The 18,374-nt window shown below is 38.4% G+C and overlaps 1 protein-coding gene across 5 annotated transcripts in view; it reads left to right on the top strand.

Moving 5' to 3' along the window:
• Positions 1-18,374, top strand: part of mms4 (Methyl methanesulfonate sensitivity 4) — a 371,357-nt gene that overhangs the window by 284,454 nt on the left and 68,529 nt on the right. For all 5 annotated transcript variants that reach the window (XM_090390525.1, XM_090390520.1, XM_090390521.1 and 2 more), the window contains one exon: positions 9,714-9,770. In XM_090390525.1, coding sequence (XP_090246651.1) covers positions 9,714-9,770 — 57 coding nt within the window. The remainder of the gene's footprint in view (positions 1-9,713; positions 9,771-18,374) is intronic.

Below are 18,374 nucleotides of genomic sequence, written 5' to 3'. Positions count from 1 at the left end.
GAAGTCACCACAGGAATTCGCTTTGGGTTTCTTTGGGACAGTGATAAATGTAGATTTGAGCCAATCTGATGAAAATTCATCACTTTCATATATTTTATTAAATAGTTTTTCAAGAAGTTTGATGTTATCTGGTTCTATTAATTTTAAAAATTCTGTTTGCACACCATCTGGTCCACTGGCTTTTCCTGTTTTACTTGTTCGTATAGCATTCTCTATTTCGCATTTCATGATTGCTGGTCCTTGAATGTTATCTTTTAAATTTATAGGCTTCTGTCTAGTATCATTGAAAAGTTCTGTTACATATTTTATCCAAATCTGTGCTTTATTCTCTTCTTCTAGAACTATTTTTCCATTTTCGTCTCTTAGAGACACTATTTGCTTTTTCCTCAGTTTTCCAGAAATTTCGTTGATTTTCTTATACAGATTGAAATTATCATGTTTCTTCTGAAGCAGTTCAATTACAGTACATAAATTTTTCATCCAATTTTCCTTGGCTTCTTTTATTTTTTTCTTGATGATGTTATGTGTTTCTTTATACCTGGCAAGGTCTTTGTTTTTGTACATTCTTCTTGTATCAATAAGAGAAAGAATCTCATCATCCATTCCTGTTGTTTTATATTATTCACATAACCTACTTCTTCAATACTTGTTGTTACGATGGCATTCTTTAAGCTATTCCAAAGAGATTCCACATTTTTATTTTCTTCTATGTTAATCTGTTGTAATCGCAGGTTAAGCTGTGTCTTGGCACTTTTATTTATGTTCGGATTTTTCAGTTTTTCTACATCAATTTTCTTTTTCTTCTTTTGTGATTTTTTAGCTGATTTTAATCTAAGACGTACTTCTGCAACTATGGGATTGTGGTCTGATAAGATATCTGCTCCAGGATAAGTCTTTGCACTCTTTATGCTACTGTGGAATCTTTTATTTATCAGTATATAATCAATTTGATTTCTGACAATGTTATGTTGGTTATCTTGAGGCGATTTCCAAGTCTACAGTCTTCTGGGTGGAAGTTTAAACCAGGTATTTGCTATTGTTAGATCTTCTTCCTGACAGAACTGGACTAGGCGATCTCCTCTGTCGTTTCTGGTGCCTAAGCCATGTTCATCAACAATTTCTCCATCAGCCCCCCCTCTTCCCACTTTTGCATTGAAGTCACCCATCACTATGTTTATATCATGTTTCTTTGTTAGGTTTTTAATCTCTTTTAGGTGTTCATAAAACTCTTCAACATCTTCTTCACTTTTGTCAGCTGTGGGTGCATAAGCTTGGATGATATTTATGTTAATGGGGTTTCCCTTAAGTTGTAACAGCATTATCCTTTCAGAAAATGGAATCCAATTTATTATTGATTTATTGATTTCTTCATCTACTATTACAGCTACACCATGTCGATGTTTGTTCTCATCATTCCCAGAGTAATACATTGTCGTATTATCTTGTTGACACTTTCCAGATCCTGGCCATCTTGTCTCGCAAATTCCCAAAATCTGGATGCCCAGCCTCTTCATTTCTCTTGTGGCATTTCTTAATTTGCCAGCTTCATACAGAGTTCTGACATTCCAAGTTGCAATTTTAAAAGTTGACACCATTTTGAGCCCAGAGATTCTTCGCACCCCTGTCCCATTTAAGGGATGCCGGGAACTTGGGGCCAATTGTAAGGGTTTGCTCGCCATGGTGGTTGTTCTGGAGATAAGGTAGAGCAGTAGTTTCTCCGTTTGCTTTCTGCTCTGCAGTATTACAGACGTACACAATATAATCATATTGCCATCTGCAAATCTCTGATCACAAGCTTTTCCGTCATCATTTTGCTTCAACCTTGTGTCAGTACTGACAATGCTGCTTCCCACTGTCAGGGGCAGTGACCCCAGCAGGTGTTTATTTAATGGCGGCACTACTCGCCATATCACCGAGTTGTCATTGGGCTTTGTGAGGTTTTAAGTGAAACAGAGTTGCCACTTCTACTCCCCCACACCCTGATAGCTCAGTCGCTGTTGGTCCACGGCTGCTTATATCGCAGCTAGCCTCCATATCTGAAGGCTGTTCCCCGATCCGCCACCTTGGGAAGCACCCGGTAGTAGTCAGCTCTGCCCCGGGGTGTTCTCATTAATACCATTAAAAATGAATTGACATGTACAGCAAACATGTAAGCCTTTCCACACAGTAATCCAGACTGCATCTGGATTACTGTGTGCAGATTTGGTCTCCTTGGTTCCAGTGAGATAAAGAAATTATGGAAAGGGTGAAAAGAAGAGTTACAGAGGCTATGGAATTTATATTATGAAGATAGATTGAGAGTATGTAGACTGCAGACACTGGTAGATGGAAGAAATAGGGATAATGTGATAGAGCTGTGAATGTATGTGTTAGGATATCGTCTGACGAAAATTTTCATTATATGGAAGGTGGGGAGAGATCATGGGAATATTGATGGAAGTTAAAATTGTTCGTGGTTATGAAATGGATAATAGTTAGATTTTTCTCTCACAGAACAATGAGTGATTGGAACAGTTTGCTTGTTGAAGTAGTGAGTGCATCTAGCATGAATGAATTTTAGGGAGGTATGACTGCTGGTTTAGGTGATGTATAGCCTCCCGTGATGAGTCCTTGATCCCCTGGAGGTCTCAGATAATATAAGGAATAAGTTATTCAAGGAGTTCTATAAGATTGACACAAAGTTCAGTTTTTTGATACATGACAAACATAGAGAGAGAGAGAGAGAGAACTGGGGTTGCCTGTGTAAGTTGTGTCAGAGTGTGGTTATTAAGGGTGTGCAGGCTAGATGTTTTGTGTGGAAAGTGTCGAGTGAGTGGAACGGATTGCTCGAATTAGTTGTGAGTGCTCTGACATTGAATGAGTTTAAGGAGATCTATCGTTATTGTGCGTATAAAGGATAGTGTGGGTCTCCCACAGCGAGTGTTCCGACTCCATGGAGTTATCCATATAATAATAATATTACTGAATGTTGCTAGGAAGGAAGATGGCAGGTGTCCTAAACAAATTCAGAGAAAAATATAAGAGAGATAATCTTTGCTTAAAGTAGCTAAACAAAACATGCAGGATTTCAATAAGAATATAGAAGATAGATATCAGGAAAATGGCAAAATATTCTGGAGACAATTAAGAAATCTTAGAAATGGAGGGGAAAAAGTATTGTAAAAGGAATCATAGATGATAAACCTACCTGAAAAACTGAAGATATGCTAAAGATCTTTAGTAGTTACGTTGAAAGACTGGTAAATGAAACAAGCAGTCAAACAGTTACAGAACAGTAAATATTATAGAAACTTGTATTTCTATAGAAATACAAGCAGGTATTTCATGTCAATTTAGTAGCTTGTTCATGTCAATGCTTGACAGAACAAGCTATTAAAAGCAGCTCTGGTAAATGGTATTTAAACAAAAATTCTCAAATATGGAAACATGAAAGTCTTGCAGCTGCAATGCATAATTCAGAAGGTCAAATTCTAGGTGATTGGAGTAGAGCCTCTTATAGTTCCTATCTAAAAAGGGATTAAATTGAATGGGTGAATTGCATAGGAATTTCTGTAATAAGTGTCATAGGTAAGATTAATGCAAGCATATGTCAGAAAAAAGGTGGGAGATGAATTTCATTGCCTGCTGTGAAATGCTGTCCTGCTTGTATAGAAGTCTGAAGTGGCTTGATAAATTTCCATGTTTGGTCTCTAAGGCAGGGCTTCCTGATGAGGTAAAAAAAATTAATAAAATACAATATATATATATATATATAAAATTAATAATAATAAAAAAAACTTAGTCCATCCACAGTCTCATGTATTATTGGTTTACAAATAAACTTTGCATGGATGGGAGCTACATAAAGAGACTGAGAAAAATTGTGGAAGAGAAACTTGGAGAAAATCTCATCTTGATAACTTCAAATGGAAGTTATCAAGATGAGATTTTCACTTTGAGACAAATAGTTGAAAAATTATGGGAATATTATAACACAAGATGCCCAAAGAAAAGTTATCAGAATTCTACAATTATATGTGGTGAATGAAACTAATGAGAGCAATACATAGTCTATATTTAAGCTGTAAGCAGTTAGAGATAAAGGAGGTACAGGAAGATAGTTTGATGTAATATTGGGTGAAAAATGAGGGTGTACACACCATCTCCACTCTTTTGGTATGGATTGTATTATGAACGAAAGTGCAATAAAGCTGATATTAGAATTGGAGAGATTATTAAACATAGCTCTTTATGTGTATAATGTACTCCTAAACAAATCCAGTGCAAGTCTCTAAGATTCTCTAACTAAACTGAGCAACTGCTGTGATTAATTTGGTATGGAAGTCAGTAGTATAATGACAAAGATAATGAAAATAATAGGGATACAGAAAACTTCAACTGCATTCTTAATGGAGAACCTAATCAAGAAGTAAAACATTTATTTTGGCACAGTCTCTAGTGAGGAAAGGAAATTAAATATCGAAATAGACAACAGAATAAGCAAAGCTGATAGCGTTAGGAGCCACTTGAGTAAGTTTATAATGGCATAAGAGAGAAAATTGCCAAACAATTAAGCTAGCAGTTTACAACATTGTGTTCATGCCAGTTTTTATGGATCTGAGAGTTGAGCTGGAAAGAAATCACTTAATCAGAGACTAGAACCTCCACATATTGTAGTTCTGAGAAAAATTTAGGAAGTTAACAGAGGACATCAGTGAGTCATATAAAAAACGAAGATGTTAGATGGGAACTAGACTTTCGTGTTGCACATAAATGAAATAACTTACAGTACAAAGAGAAATAATTAAATAACAGGTTTAATTGATTTCAGTATTTCGTCTCAGTCACAGAGACATCATCAGGATTACAATGGTAAAATTGTAATAACACACAAAAGCACACAAGAAACAATACGTGGAAGAAATTAGATACAATAAATAAAGACTAAAGTCCTATAAGGTGGTGCCGTCTATGGGTGCTGTTGGGCAGGAGGCATAATAATTGGTTTTCCAAATTTTGGGAAGTTTAATACAAATATATTTATTAAGATTAGGTTTGTTTTAAGTCTGCTGCACATTCTAAAAAGAGTGAAATCTGTATTTGCTGCAATGGAGCATGATGGTTTTCTTCCACCTGATTCTGTGTAGGGTATTCAAGCCATAGTCTGCTAGACCTGATCAGCTATATTTGTGGTGGCAGATGTATTTTTTGTGTTCTTCTAGGCTTATGTTAACCTGTCTAGCAGACAGGGTAACATAAGCTTTACATTCAGGTTTACATTAACCTGAATGTAAACCAGCACCTAAGCTTAAATACTCAGAACTAGACTTTGTTAGCATTCAGTAATCGTTATCATTTTCCTAATATATACCCTTAAGGGGTTTTCAGGTTACTAACAGCACTACATGATTAAGTTTACACGATTATTAATCTCCTATCAATAGTTTTCCTCCAAATTAGTCTATTACTTATCAGTACTCCAATATTGTCATATTAACATAATAATAATTATCATCATCATCATCTTATTGTTCTGTGTGGAATACGTGTGTAGAGGCTTAAGTGCTGTGAGGACATCATGTTGGAGGCTTAATGGATTTTTTACAACACTCAAAAAGAATTAAAATAGAACTTAACACTTCCTATATTTCGTCTTAGTCACTAGGACATCTACGAGGATTACAAAAACAATTAATGTAACATATAGACAAATAACAAACAATACTAAGCCCAACCACGTGGGTGACTCTAAAGTCCTATCTAGGTAGAGCGCCCTCTAAGGGCAGTAGTAGGTGGCCTGGAATGTAAGGTGGGAACTCTGGTGATGAGTGTTTCCCAAATCTTCGGAAGCTTAATGCAACCATATTTATTGAGATTTGGTTGGTTTTTGAGAGCTGCTGCTTCTAAGAAAAGTCTCTCTTTCTTGAATTTGCTGTGGTGGAGCATGGTGGTTTTCTTCCATGATACCCTGTGGGTGGTGTCCAAAACATGGTCAGCCAAGCCTGAATGGCCATAGTTGTGTTTGAAGATGTAAGACTTGTGTTCCTCTAGACGGATGGATGCTGATCTGCCTGTCTGTCCAAAGTACGCCAGCATACAGGAACAGGGTACTTTGTAAACTCCAGGCAGAGAGAGAGGAGGGAGCTGATCTTTCGTAGAACGGATAAGGGTAGCAAGTTTGCGGTGGGGCTTATATGCTGTGTGTAGGTTGTACTGTTTTAGTATCTTGGCTATTTTTTCGGATGTGCCACGGATGTAGGGTATGGTGATGGCATTTTTAAAATCTTGTTGATGAGAAGGACGGGGAATGGGGGAGGAGTTGATTATTTTTTTGATACTGTGATCGCTGTAGCCATTGGAGAGGAAAGTGCTGTGTATGTGGTTAAGTTCAGTAGTGAGGGCGGTTCCACTGGAACAAAGATTGTGGGCTCTCTTGGTAAGAGTTTTAATAATGCCATATTGTTGAGAGGGGTGGTGGTGGGAGAGTTTGTGAATGTATCTGCCTGTGTGTGTGGGTTTTCTGTATAAGGTGAAGGTAAGTGTATCATTAGGCAGGCGTGTGTCTAGAAAGGGTAAACAAGTGTTCTTTTCCTTTTCCATAGTGAACTGGATGGGGGGGGTGGGGGGGGGGGGGGGTGGGGGGGGGGGGGGGTGGGGGGGGGGGGGGGTGGGGGGGGGGGGGGGTGGGGGGGGGGGGGGGTGGGGGGGGGGGGGGGTGGGGGGGGGGGGGGGTGGGGGGGGGGGGGGGTGGGGGGGGGGGGGGGTGGGGGGGGGGGGGGGTGGGGGGGGGGGGGGGTGGGGGGGGGGGGGGGTGGGGGGGGGGGGGGGTGGGGGGGGGGGGGGGTGGGGGGGGGGGGGGGTGGGGGGGGGGGGGGGTGGGGGGGGGGGGGGGTGGGGGGGGGGGGGGGTGGGGGGGGGGGGGGGTGGGGGGGGGGGGGGGTGGGGGGGGGGGGGGGTGGGGGGGGGGGGGGGTGGGGGGGGGGGGGGGTGGGGGGGGGGGGGGGTGGGGGGGGGGGGGGGTGGGGGGGGGGGGGGGTGGGGGGGGGGGGGGGTGGGGGGGGGGGGGGGTGGGGGGGGGGGGGGGTGGGGGGGGGGGGGGGTGGGGGGGGGGAAATGAACATTATCCTCTGCGATCACGCTACCTACATCCCGCTAGAACACGACCCCACAAAAACACAAGTTAAGAAACTAAAAATCTTGCTCAAAAAAAGTATCTTCCTGGCCTCCTGACGTCATGAAAAAAATTAAACCTTTTCGCTCTCCCCCCCCCCGAATATACGGTTTACCAAAAATCCACAAACCCAATTCCCCACTCAGGCCTATAGTAGATGCCACCAATGCACCTTGCTATAGACTATCTAAACAGCTGGCCAACTCTCTGATCCCCCTCACCGGAAGGTCCCCTTCCTATATAAAAAAAACTCGACCCACTTTATAGCCCTCACAGAAAATTTAACCTTGAATAAGATAGACATATTGGTAAGCTTTGATATCTCCTCTTTGTTTACCAGTATTCTCTTAATTGACACCTTATCTCTCTTAGAAAACGTTTTTCCCTCTGACATCTTAGATCTCTTTTCCTTTGCCATTAACTCTGGGTATTTCTCTTGGAACAACAAAATCTAGAAGCAGATAGAGGGAACTACCATGGGTTCCCCCCTTGCCAATTTCTATATGGAAGATTTCGAAAAACGAGCCATAGACTCAGCCCCACTCAAACCTTCTATCTGGCTAAGATAAGTAGATGATGTGTTCTCTATTTGGCCTCATGGCCCAGACACGTTAGACTCCTTCCTCAGTCATCTCAATAGTCTACATCCAAGAATCCAGTTCACTATGGAAAAGGAAAAGAACAATTGTTTACCCTTCCTAGACACACGCCTGCCTAATGATACACTTACCTTCACCATATACAGAAACCCCCCCACACACACACACACACAGGCAGATACATTCACAAACTCTCCCACCACCACCCCTCTCAACAATATGGCATTATTAAAACTCTTACCAAGAGAGCCTACAATCTGTTCCAGTGAAACTGCCCTCACTACTGAGCTTAACCACATACGCAGCACTTTCCTCTCCAATGGCTACAGCGATCACAGTATCAAAAAAATAATCAACTCCTCCCCCATTCCCTGTCCTTCTCGTCAACAAGATTTTAAAAATGCCATCACCATACCCTACATCCGTGGCACATCCGAAAAAATAGCCAAGATACTAAAACAGTACAACCTACACACAGCATATAAGCCCCACCGCAAACTTGCTACCCTTATCCGTTCTACGAAAGATCAGCTCCCTCCTCTCTCTCTCTCTGCCTGGAGTTTACAAAGTACCCTGTGCCTGTATGCTGGCGTACTTTGGACAGACAGGCAGATCAGCATCCGTCCGTCTAGAGGAACACAAGTCTTACATCTTCAAACACAACTATGGCCATTCAGGCTTGGCTGACCACGTTTTGGACACCACCCACAGGGTATCATGGAAGAAAACCAGCATGCTCCACCACAGCAAATTCAAGAAAGAGAGACTTTTCTTAGAAGCAGCAGCAACAGCTCTCAAAAACCAACCAAATCTCAATAAATACGGTTGCATTAAGCTTCCGAAGATTTGGGAAACACTCATCACCAGAGTTCCCACCTTACATTCCAGGCCACCTACTACTGCCCTTAGAGGGCACTCTACCTAGATAGGACTTTAGAGTCACCCACGTGGTTGGGCTTAGTATTGTTTGTTATTTGTGTATATGTTACATTAATTGTTTTTGTAATCCCCGTAGATGTCCTAGTGACTAGGACGAAATATAGGAAGTATTAAATTCTATTTTAATTCTTTTTGAGTGTTGTAAAAAAAATCCATTAAGCCTCCAACATGATGTTCTGTGTGGAGTTACAAGACTCATCATGTGAGGTAAACACTAGTCAAGTACGAAGTCCGTTGTACCACTTCTGACTTAGCCATTCATGCCACTATTAATATCTGCAAGGTTTTGCACCTCTCTGCTTGACCAATTTTCTTTGATTCTGTTATCCCTAAAATCTGAATTTTGATCCTCTTTTATCTCATTTCTTGTTTCATTTCCTTCTCTCAAACTTTTATTTTTTCTGTAACTTGGTTTCTAGAAACCTGATACCATCAATGAAGGACAATCACTCCTTTCTCCATTGTCTGCTATGGTTGTAAATTGCCCTTCATCCTTGTTGTTTCAAAATCCTTAGAATTCATCTGGTCTACTCTCTAACTATCCTTTCACCAAATTGAATTCCTGATATATTCCCTCAAGGGGTTGTACAGGATACTATGATAGTACTACATGAAAGTTTTCTTTATTACAAACTTCCTTTCAACAATCAGTCTTTTAATCAGATTATTTTTTGTATGTGCAGGAGATTCACCTACATTATCATAGCATGTGAAGGCCAGTCGATAGTTGCTGCATCTATATGATGTAGCTACTCTTTAGATAACTACACAGGAGGCATTTAGGTTGTAGCAGATCCCTCCTCCTTTCTTAACTGGGCTTGAGACTCACAGGCAGTGTTCTTGTATTGCTAATAATAATTATTATTTTGATTTTCTTTTTTTCTTTTATTTAATGTTTTTCTATTTTATTTATTAAATTTTTTATTTTATTTAATATTAAATTGAAAAAAAAGTTACACTTCTAATCTTTTTTATATTATTTTTTTCTTGAAAGTATTAACTTGTTACTTTTTTGGATTTTACAGGCATACAAGAAATGTCAAACAATTCATGCTGCCCAACAGCTTCTTAAAGACATTGAGGTAATCTATTTTAATATGAAACGTGTTAGCCATAAATTTACAGAAAATTTCCATCTTCTAATTATAAGTGAGTTAAAAAACCCAGTCAAGAGGTTTAATGATAGTATGGAAAAGTATGCAAAAGTATGGAGATTATCACATTTCTGTGAGTCTCAAGAGGATGCACAGGATACTATGATAGTACTTTGTGATTAAGTTTTTATTGTTTTAATTATTTATTACTAACTTCCTGCCAACCATTTTCTTCAAAATTAAACTGTTATTTTTTACAGCTCTCATACTGTCAAATCTTATATTTTGGTCTTCTGTGTACTTCTGACTGCATCAATCCACATAGGTGTTCATCTTCCTACTGGTCTTTTTGATTCCATCTAGCATTAAACTTTTGTTTTGTAAACCTTTCTGCTCTCATTCTGTTTTTCTACTCAGTATCAGTTTTTGCATAATTCCGCTATTGATACCACCTGTTCACAATACCAATTTTATTATTTTCTTTTATTACTCACATATTCTGTGTTTTATAGTCTTTTAATTTCATTTCCAATGCATTTCTTAGGGGTGCTTAAGGATCACAGCTGTATAACTGAGAGGAGACCTCCACATAGCCTTTAAAGGAATGCGGAGAACCGACCAGGGCTTCTGACCTAATGTCCAATCCTCACCTTTCGTGGTGCACCCTGTTGAGTATCTACTTTGATACTGAACGAACGAGGATGGGCTGGCAATTTGGGATTTAGCCGACCAAATTGTATTCTTATTGGTTAAACCAAAATAAAAAATGATGGTACAACATGACAAAATTTCATGCCGGCTGGGGCGTCGCCCGGTTAAACAAGGCCCCCGTTGTTTTCGCCAGGGAACCAGGGCGAACAGTGAAAAGTCAGCTACTGGAACAAATCTGAAAACAAACCCCAACTCAACATCACCAGAGTTAAAGATCGGTACTATCAACGTAAGAAGCCTGAATGGCAAAGAAATGGAGCTAGCTGAGGAATTAGATAAGTACCAGATCGACATAATAGTGGTGACTGAAACAAAAAAGACCAAAACTGGTGAGATCTTTCTAAGCAATAAATACAAAATGTTATATTCAGGCAATGACAATCATGCAAAAGAAGGAGTAGCCATAGTATTCAACACAAAAAACGAGGCTAATCTTCTTGAATGGCAGTCAGTCTCAAGTAGAGTAATGTGGGCAAATATGAGAATCGGGAACTGGACAATGAGACTTATTTGTGCCTATGGTCCCACAGAAGGTTCTACTAAGGTAGAAGTGGAGGAATTTTTTGACGCTCTAGAAAAAGCAACTGACACAATGAAAAATGAAAAGTTGGTCCTTGTTGGGGATCTAAATAGCAGAGTAGGAAATGATTGCGAGACATACAAAAATATTTTGGGAAAATTTGAAGAAAAGAGCAAAGCTAATAATAATGGCAAATATCTGTTGGATTTCTGCTCAGGACATGGACTGGTTATTACTAACACCATGTTCCACCATAAAAATGTACACAAATTCACCTGGAGAGAAGAGGCTAGGAATAAGAAAAGTCTCATTGACTATGTTATTGTTGATAGTGATGTTTTCTCCCTGGTGCAGGACACCAGAGTGTACAGAGGATTTGAAATTGGAAGTGATCACTATTTAGTCTTGAGCAGGATAAAATTGAATTTCATATTGAAAAGAATAACATGTAAGAAAGTTTTACAGCGAATAAAAGTTGAGCAGCTCTCAGATGTGAACTGTAGACTAAAATACAGAAAGATTATTGAAAAGAAAATGAAAGAGTTTGAGAACAGGAATCAAACCTTGGAGATTCAGTGGCAAACTCTGAAGAAAACATTGATTGATTCTGCCAGAGAGGCATGTGGTGAGGTTGTGTGCAAGGATAAAAAAATCAGAACTCCCTGGTGGACAGAGAAGTTAAAGAGGCAGTGAAGGAAAAGAAGAAAGCATATCAAAAGTTCCTGGCAAATAAGTCAGCTTTTACTCTTACAGAATACAGAGACAAATGTAAGAAAGCTAAACAGTATGTAAAACTAGCTATACCAAAGTCATGGGAGGACTTTGGCAAGAATATAGAAAATAAATATCAAGAAGGTGGCAAAATATTCTGGAGGTTGTTGAAGAAGCTTAGGAATGGCGGAAAGAGTGCTGTAAAAGGAATTAGAGATGATAAAGGTGACATGAAAACAGGAGAAAAAGATATCCTTGAAGTATGGAGTAATTACTTTGAAAAACTGCTAAATGAAACAAGCAGTGATGACAGCACAGTGATAAAAAACACTGACCAGGCATGCAGTCAGGAATACATATCCATACTTGAAGTAGAAAAAGCCATCAAAGGCTTGAAATGTGGAAAGGTAGCAGGAGTAGATGATATTCGGCCAGAAATGCTGAAGTATGGTGGTATAAAAGTCTTACAGTGGCTGCACTGCATAGTTCAGAAAGCCTGGACAGAGGGACAAATTCCCGATGATTGGAGTAGAGCTCTCATAGTACCCATATATAAAAAGGGAAATAAAACTGAATGTGAGAATTACAGAGGTATTTCCCTACTGAGTGTTCCTGGCAAGATCTATGCCAGTATACTTGAGAAACGGTTGAGAAGAATTGTGGAAGAAAAGCTTGGTGAAGAACAAGCTGGATTCAGGCTAAATAGAGGCTGTCAGGATCAGATCTTCACTTTACGACAAATAGTCGAGAAAGCATGGGAATATAACAATGATCTGTATTTAAGTTTTGTCGATTTAGAAAAGGCATATGACAAGGTGCAAAGAGAGAAACTATTCAATATGCTGCAGTTATATGGTGTCAATGGGGCATTATATCAAGCAATACTTAGTCTTTATTTGAGTTGTAAGTCAGCAGTTAGAATTGAAGGAAGTACAGGAAGATGGTTTAATGTTAAATCTGGTGTGAGACAAGGATGTACATTATCCCCTCTGTTATTCATTATCTATATGGATCACATTATGAAGGAAAGTGGTATTAAACTTGATATCAAAATTGGAGATGTTAATGTCAGCACTTTGCTTTATGTGGATCATGTTATACTTCTAAATAAATCCGCTACAAGTCTGCAATATTCTCTGACTAAATTGAATAGCTGTTGTAATAGATATGGTATGAAGGTCAGCAATAAAAAGACAAAGACAATGAAAATAGGCAGAATCATTGAAAATGTCAACTGTGTTGTGAATGGAGAACCTGTGGAGCAAGTAAAACATTTCAGCTACTTAGGCACAATTTTTACTGAAGATGGTAAATTAAATATAGAAATAGACAACAGAATCAGCAAAGCTGGTATGGTGGGAAGTCAATTGAATAAATTCATATGGAATAAGAGAGAAATTAGTCAGAACACTAAATTAGCTGTATACAAGACAGTGTTCAAACCAGTTTTAACTTATGGATATGAGAGCTGGGTCAGAAGTAAAACACTTGACCAAAGACTAGAGACTGCAGATATGAGAGTCCTGAGAAAGATTAGAGGCGTGAACAGATGGCCTCAATGGCAATATCATATTAAAAATGAGGATATAAGGAAAGAACTTGACATTGTCAGCATCTAGGAATGCATTAGCAGAGCTAATCTCAGGTGGTATGGTCACTTAAATAGAATGGGAGAGGAAAGATTAGCAAAACGAGTGTTCTCTGCCAGGTTGGCAGGAAAACGACCCAGAGGAAGACCAAGATATAGGTGGATTGATACAGTACAAAGTGCCTTAGACGATAGAAATATAAGATCTGATAATGTTGGAGTCTTGACAAGTAACAGACTGATTTGGAGGAAAATTGTAGATAGGAAGTTAGTAATGATGTAATTTTTTCATGTAGTACTGTCATATCCTGTACACCCCTTGAGGGTACATGGCAGGAATTTGATGATGATGATGATGCATTTCTTAGATCCATAATCCATTTGGTTTTGAACACTTTTTGTATACTGATAACTTGGTGTTTTTGGTAATTTCTTATATGTTCCATATAAAGTTATTCCACTGGTTCCTTACAATATCAGCTTTGTTCAAAATAAAATTCCTTTGCTGCACATATCGTGTTAAATATTATATCATTCATTGAGTAGTTATGCAGTTACAGCCTTTTGAAATGTAAACCTTAATCATAATCACCCTGTTATCATATTTTAAATTGACAGAGAACGAATTAAAATTATCTTTTATACTTTTAATAACAAAAGTGATGGTCTAATCAATAATTTAAAATAACTGTAATGCCAAGATCCTAGAGTACTATAGTTCTAATTATAATTTTTAATGATTTATAATATTATAATTTATAATAACAAATGGTTATTATTATTATTATTATCCTAAGATCTCATGTAGTCACAGACTCATTTAGGAGGTCCCTTTTGTCATACACACAGCTCAACATAACATCTTAAGCACATTCAAAATCTCTGTAGACATCATTCTCTCAGGCAATGGATTCCAATAATTCACAACTCTCCAGTCAAAAAACCTGCTTCTCACTCCATTGTTCAAATCCCCTTTAGACTGCTTCAAGGGATGACCTCGTGTTCTCCCCCATCTCCCACCATTTTATGAAACACCTCTTCAACATTAATCCTATGACAACCCCTTACCAACTTGTATGGCTATCATATCTCTTCCTCCTATCTACTAAACTCAGCAAATTCTATCATCTCAACCTTTCTTCATATTCAACATTCCAGAGATCAGAAACTATTTTAGTCAATCTCCTCTGTATCCTCTCCAATATCTCTTCATTCTTTTGAAACCAGGTGACCAACTCTGTGCACAGTAGTCCATATGTGGCTTAATCAGTGATTAAGCCATCTTGTGCAAAGCTTTTTCATTTGTAATTCTTCATGCAAAATATATCCTACATGTTCTTTTGAAATGCCTATAGTCTCAGTAATTTCATCACTTTGACTCGCCAGTAATCCAATACCATATCGTGCACTTGATCAATGATTTCTGGTGTTGTTACACTTTTTGGACCTTCATGTGGATCATCTTAAAGGCTGGTACGGCCACGTTTAAACTCGGCAGTCCATTTCTTAATTGTCGAAAATGAAGGAGAAGAGTGCCCATAAACTTTTATGAACTTCGATTGAATTTCTTTTGGCTTTAAACCTTCTTTTACAAAGAATTTTATAACCGCACGATACTCAGTTTTATCCATTTCAAGGGATACAGACAACATTTATGCTTCAGACAGCTGAATAAAACAAACTGTTTGATAGAATGACTTGCAATTTCACATAGATGCTTATGACAGATGTATCAACTTAGAAAAAAAAAAAATCGTGCCGATAGTGTTGCCATCTATGGTTGAGACCAAGAACTTTTCAGAACATCCTCGTATTGCTGATAATTTGTGCTTAAGAACTTGCTCATTGGAACAAATCTATAAAGCCTTGTTTTTCTAAGTAGTTTATTAACTATGTTAGACACCTATATGTGTAGTCTTATGGTAAACAGTAAAGGAAAAACTGCCAGAAGGAAGATGTGTAAGAAGTGTATCTAGAAATGGAAGTGTGTTCTGACTTTCGATTTCATTTGTGAATTGTATGTGTTTGTGTTGTGTATTCAAGTAGCTGAGGAAGGTGTGTAAAGTTTGGCAGCCATGAAGTCAGATAACAAACACATTGTCAATGTATCTAAGACAGACTGGATAATAAAGGAATCTGGCATACATTGCTCAGAATCCTTCACATAAAAGTTAGCTGCAGGGGAGATGGCTGTACCCTCTTTTTTTTTTTTTTTTTTTTTTGTAGGTAAAAAGCATTTTGCCCAACAAAATAACCAGAACATAGTATATGGGCATAGAGGCCTGCACTATCAGACAGAAATTAAGTGTTGTGTGTTTTTTATATAGAAAGGGGAATGACCTACTAACTCCTTGAGTGTTGAAACTAGTTCCTTGGCTAGGTGATGATTGGAGTTGTCGATACCCTCAAATATCAGCTGAAGCGGTACGTTCTGCTTATTAATCTTGGGTAGACCATTAATTCTCACAGAGCACGTGTAGTGCAAAAGTACCTTATTAACTATGTCTGTGGACCATGAAGTAGTAAGAGTAGTCTACTGTTTTCTTTTTAATCCAATTAGTTATATTTTACCAGTTGATAGGTGTTGTTGTTAGAGACTAGTTTATTCATTTTTTGAAGGTAAATTTTTCAGTTTAAAATAACACTAGCATTCCCTCAGCTGTAGTAATTACATATGAATTACTAAGCATGAATTAAAAATTATCGACAATACTTTCCCAAAAATAGCTGCGGCAGGGTCCTCTCACCAGGAAAATTCCTATTTGGAACCTCCTCCACTTAGGCATGAAGTTGAAAGGGCACTTAAACAGTTTAACATCAATAAGGCCCCAGGTGCAAATGGAATCCCAGCAGAGTTAATTAAGGCGACAGGGGATGGAGTGATAAGAGTGTTTCATAGATTGATATGAGAGATAGGATCATGGCCTAGAGACTGGAAGAAGTTGGTTTTCATACCACTACATAAGAAGGGAGATATGAAGGATTGCAAGAGCTATTGAACTATTAGTTTAATATCTCATGCAAGCAAAATTTTGTTGAAGAACATGCTAAATAGGATTGAGGCCAAAGTTGAGACAGAGATGCCTGAGGAACAAGCAGGTTTTAGGAAACGTAAGGGCACCAGAGATCAGATCCTTTGCCTTAGACAGATCATAGAAAAACATAAAGAATTTGGGCTCCCCTCTGGTAATGTGTTTTTTAGACTACTCTGAAGCTTTTGACTGTGTTCAGCATGTGAAACTGTGGGAAGTAAAGAAAAGAATGGGTTTTCCTCAACACACTATCTGGTTGATAGCTAACTTATACAGGGAGCAAGAAGCCAAGGTAAGAACAGGTGTTGGATTAATTGATTTACTTCAGGTTTGAAAAAATTAGTTAGGCAAGGATGTTTACTTTCTCCTCATTTGTTTAGCATATATACTGAGGACTTTATGCATGAAGCATTGGAATGAGCTCAAGACAGGAATTAGGATAGGTGGTAGATTGATCAGTAATCTGAGCTATGCTGATGATACCGTACTCCTCTGTAATGACAAGGAAGAACTAGGACAAATTCTTGATAAAGTTAACAAGAACAGTAATAACAGAGGGCTTCAACTCAATCTTAGCAAGACAAAGAGCACGGTTCTCAAAGGAAATACAAACAGGGAAGCTCTCAAGAAACAAGTGTACCTTAATGGAGAAAGAATTGAGGAAATTGGCAAGTTTGAGTACCTGGGATCTATTATTAACGTGAAGAATTGCTGTTCAGAAGACATCAGAAGAAGATTAGGAATAGCTAAAACAACAGTCAGAGACTTGTCTAAAATCTGGAAGGATGGATTTATTTCCATTGGAACAAAGTTGAGGATTTGGATGCAGTTGTTTTTCCAAGTGACTTATGGATGCGAAACTTAGAACCTAAAGAAGTCGCATAAGAAAAGGATAGCTGCTTTTGGGATATGTGTGTTACAGAAGGCTGCTGAGGATATCATATGCTGAGAAGCATACAAATGAATGTTGTTAGAAAAGATCAGCAGAACTTTAAGGCTCCTTAAGGATATTGACAGAAAAAAGTTAAAATATTTTAGGCACATTGAAAGGTTGGTGGAAGGACTTTTCAGAACAGTGATAGAAGGTAAAGTTTCTGGAAAAAAAGGAAGGGGTAGACCGTCATTGAGATGGATGGATGGTGTGTGTGGAGTGACTGATCTTCAGAGAGTTGAAGCCTCCAGAAAAGCATACAACAGGACCACATGGTGAGATCTGTTGTTTCACATTGGAATGACCATAGCATCTGTGGATGCCCAGTGAACAGATGGATAACTCAACAATAATACCAATGTTTTCACTAGAGAGGCCGAAACATCAGAAGAGTGAAGTAATTATTCTTACCATGGTAGTAGTCTTCATAATTTTATCAAAATGAATGATCTTACGTAATGAATGTAAACATATCATATGCTTTGAGGGTACATGTATGGAATTTGGTGGTGTTTGAAAAAGTTTAGAAATGGAGAATAGAGGGTGAAAGTAATCAGAAACGATAGTGATTAAATTAGAGTTGAAAGTATAGGTATTCTGGAGGTCTGTAATTACTTTGAAATATTTAGAAATATGCACTGACAGTACAGTAGCAAAAATATTCAGGAGATTCCTCATGAATGTTTTTTGATTGGTTTACTGCATATCCTTGTTCCACTATATAAATCACTGTATAGCATTGCTGCATAATTCTGAAGTCCTGTTTATAAAAGGGAAATAAAATTGCATTTGAGAATTCCAGCAATCTAATTTGTCCAAAAGGAAATTACTGTGCCAGGTGTTCCTGATAGCATTTATGCATGCATGCTTCAGATTTGTCAGAATCGGATTTCAATTTATAGGCAAATGTTGAGAAATCATTCGGATGAATATTCCAAGTGTGCTGTGCTTATCCACCGAATAGCAGTATCACCGATATTATATTTTTGCATTTATTCCCGTTAAAGACTCCCCTAATTGATTCCAGACTTCACGTGATTCTTAAAAGTAAACCCAATATACTATGCTTCATCAAGGGGACACTTTTCGATCATTTACG

Source organism: Typopeltis vanoorti, chromosome 3 (genome assembly GCF_054136105.1).
Source record: "Typopeltis vanoorti isolate ZY-2024b chromosome 3, IOZ_Tvanoo_1.0, whole genome shotgun sequence".
Lineage (NCBI taxonomy): Eukaryota > Metazoa > Arthropoda > Arachnida > Uropygi > Thelyphonidae > Typopeltis > Typopeltis vanoorti.
This window is presented reverse-complemented; position numbering and strand designations above follow the sequence as displayed.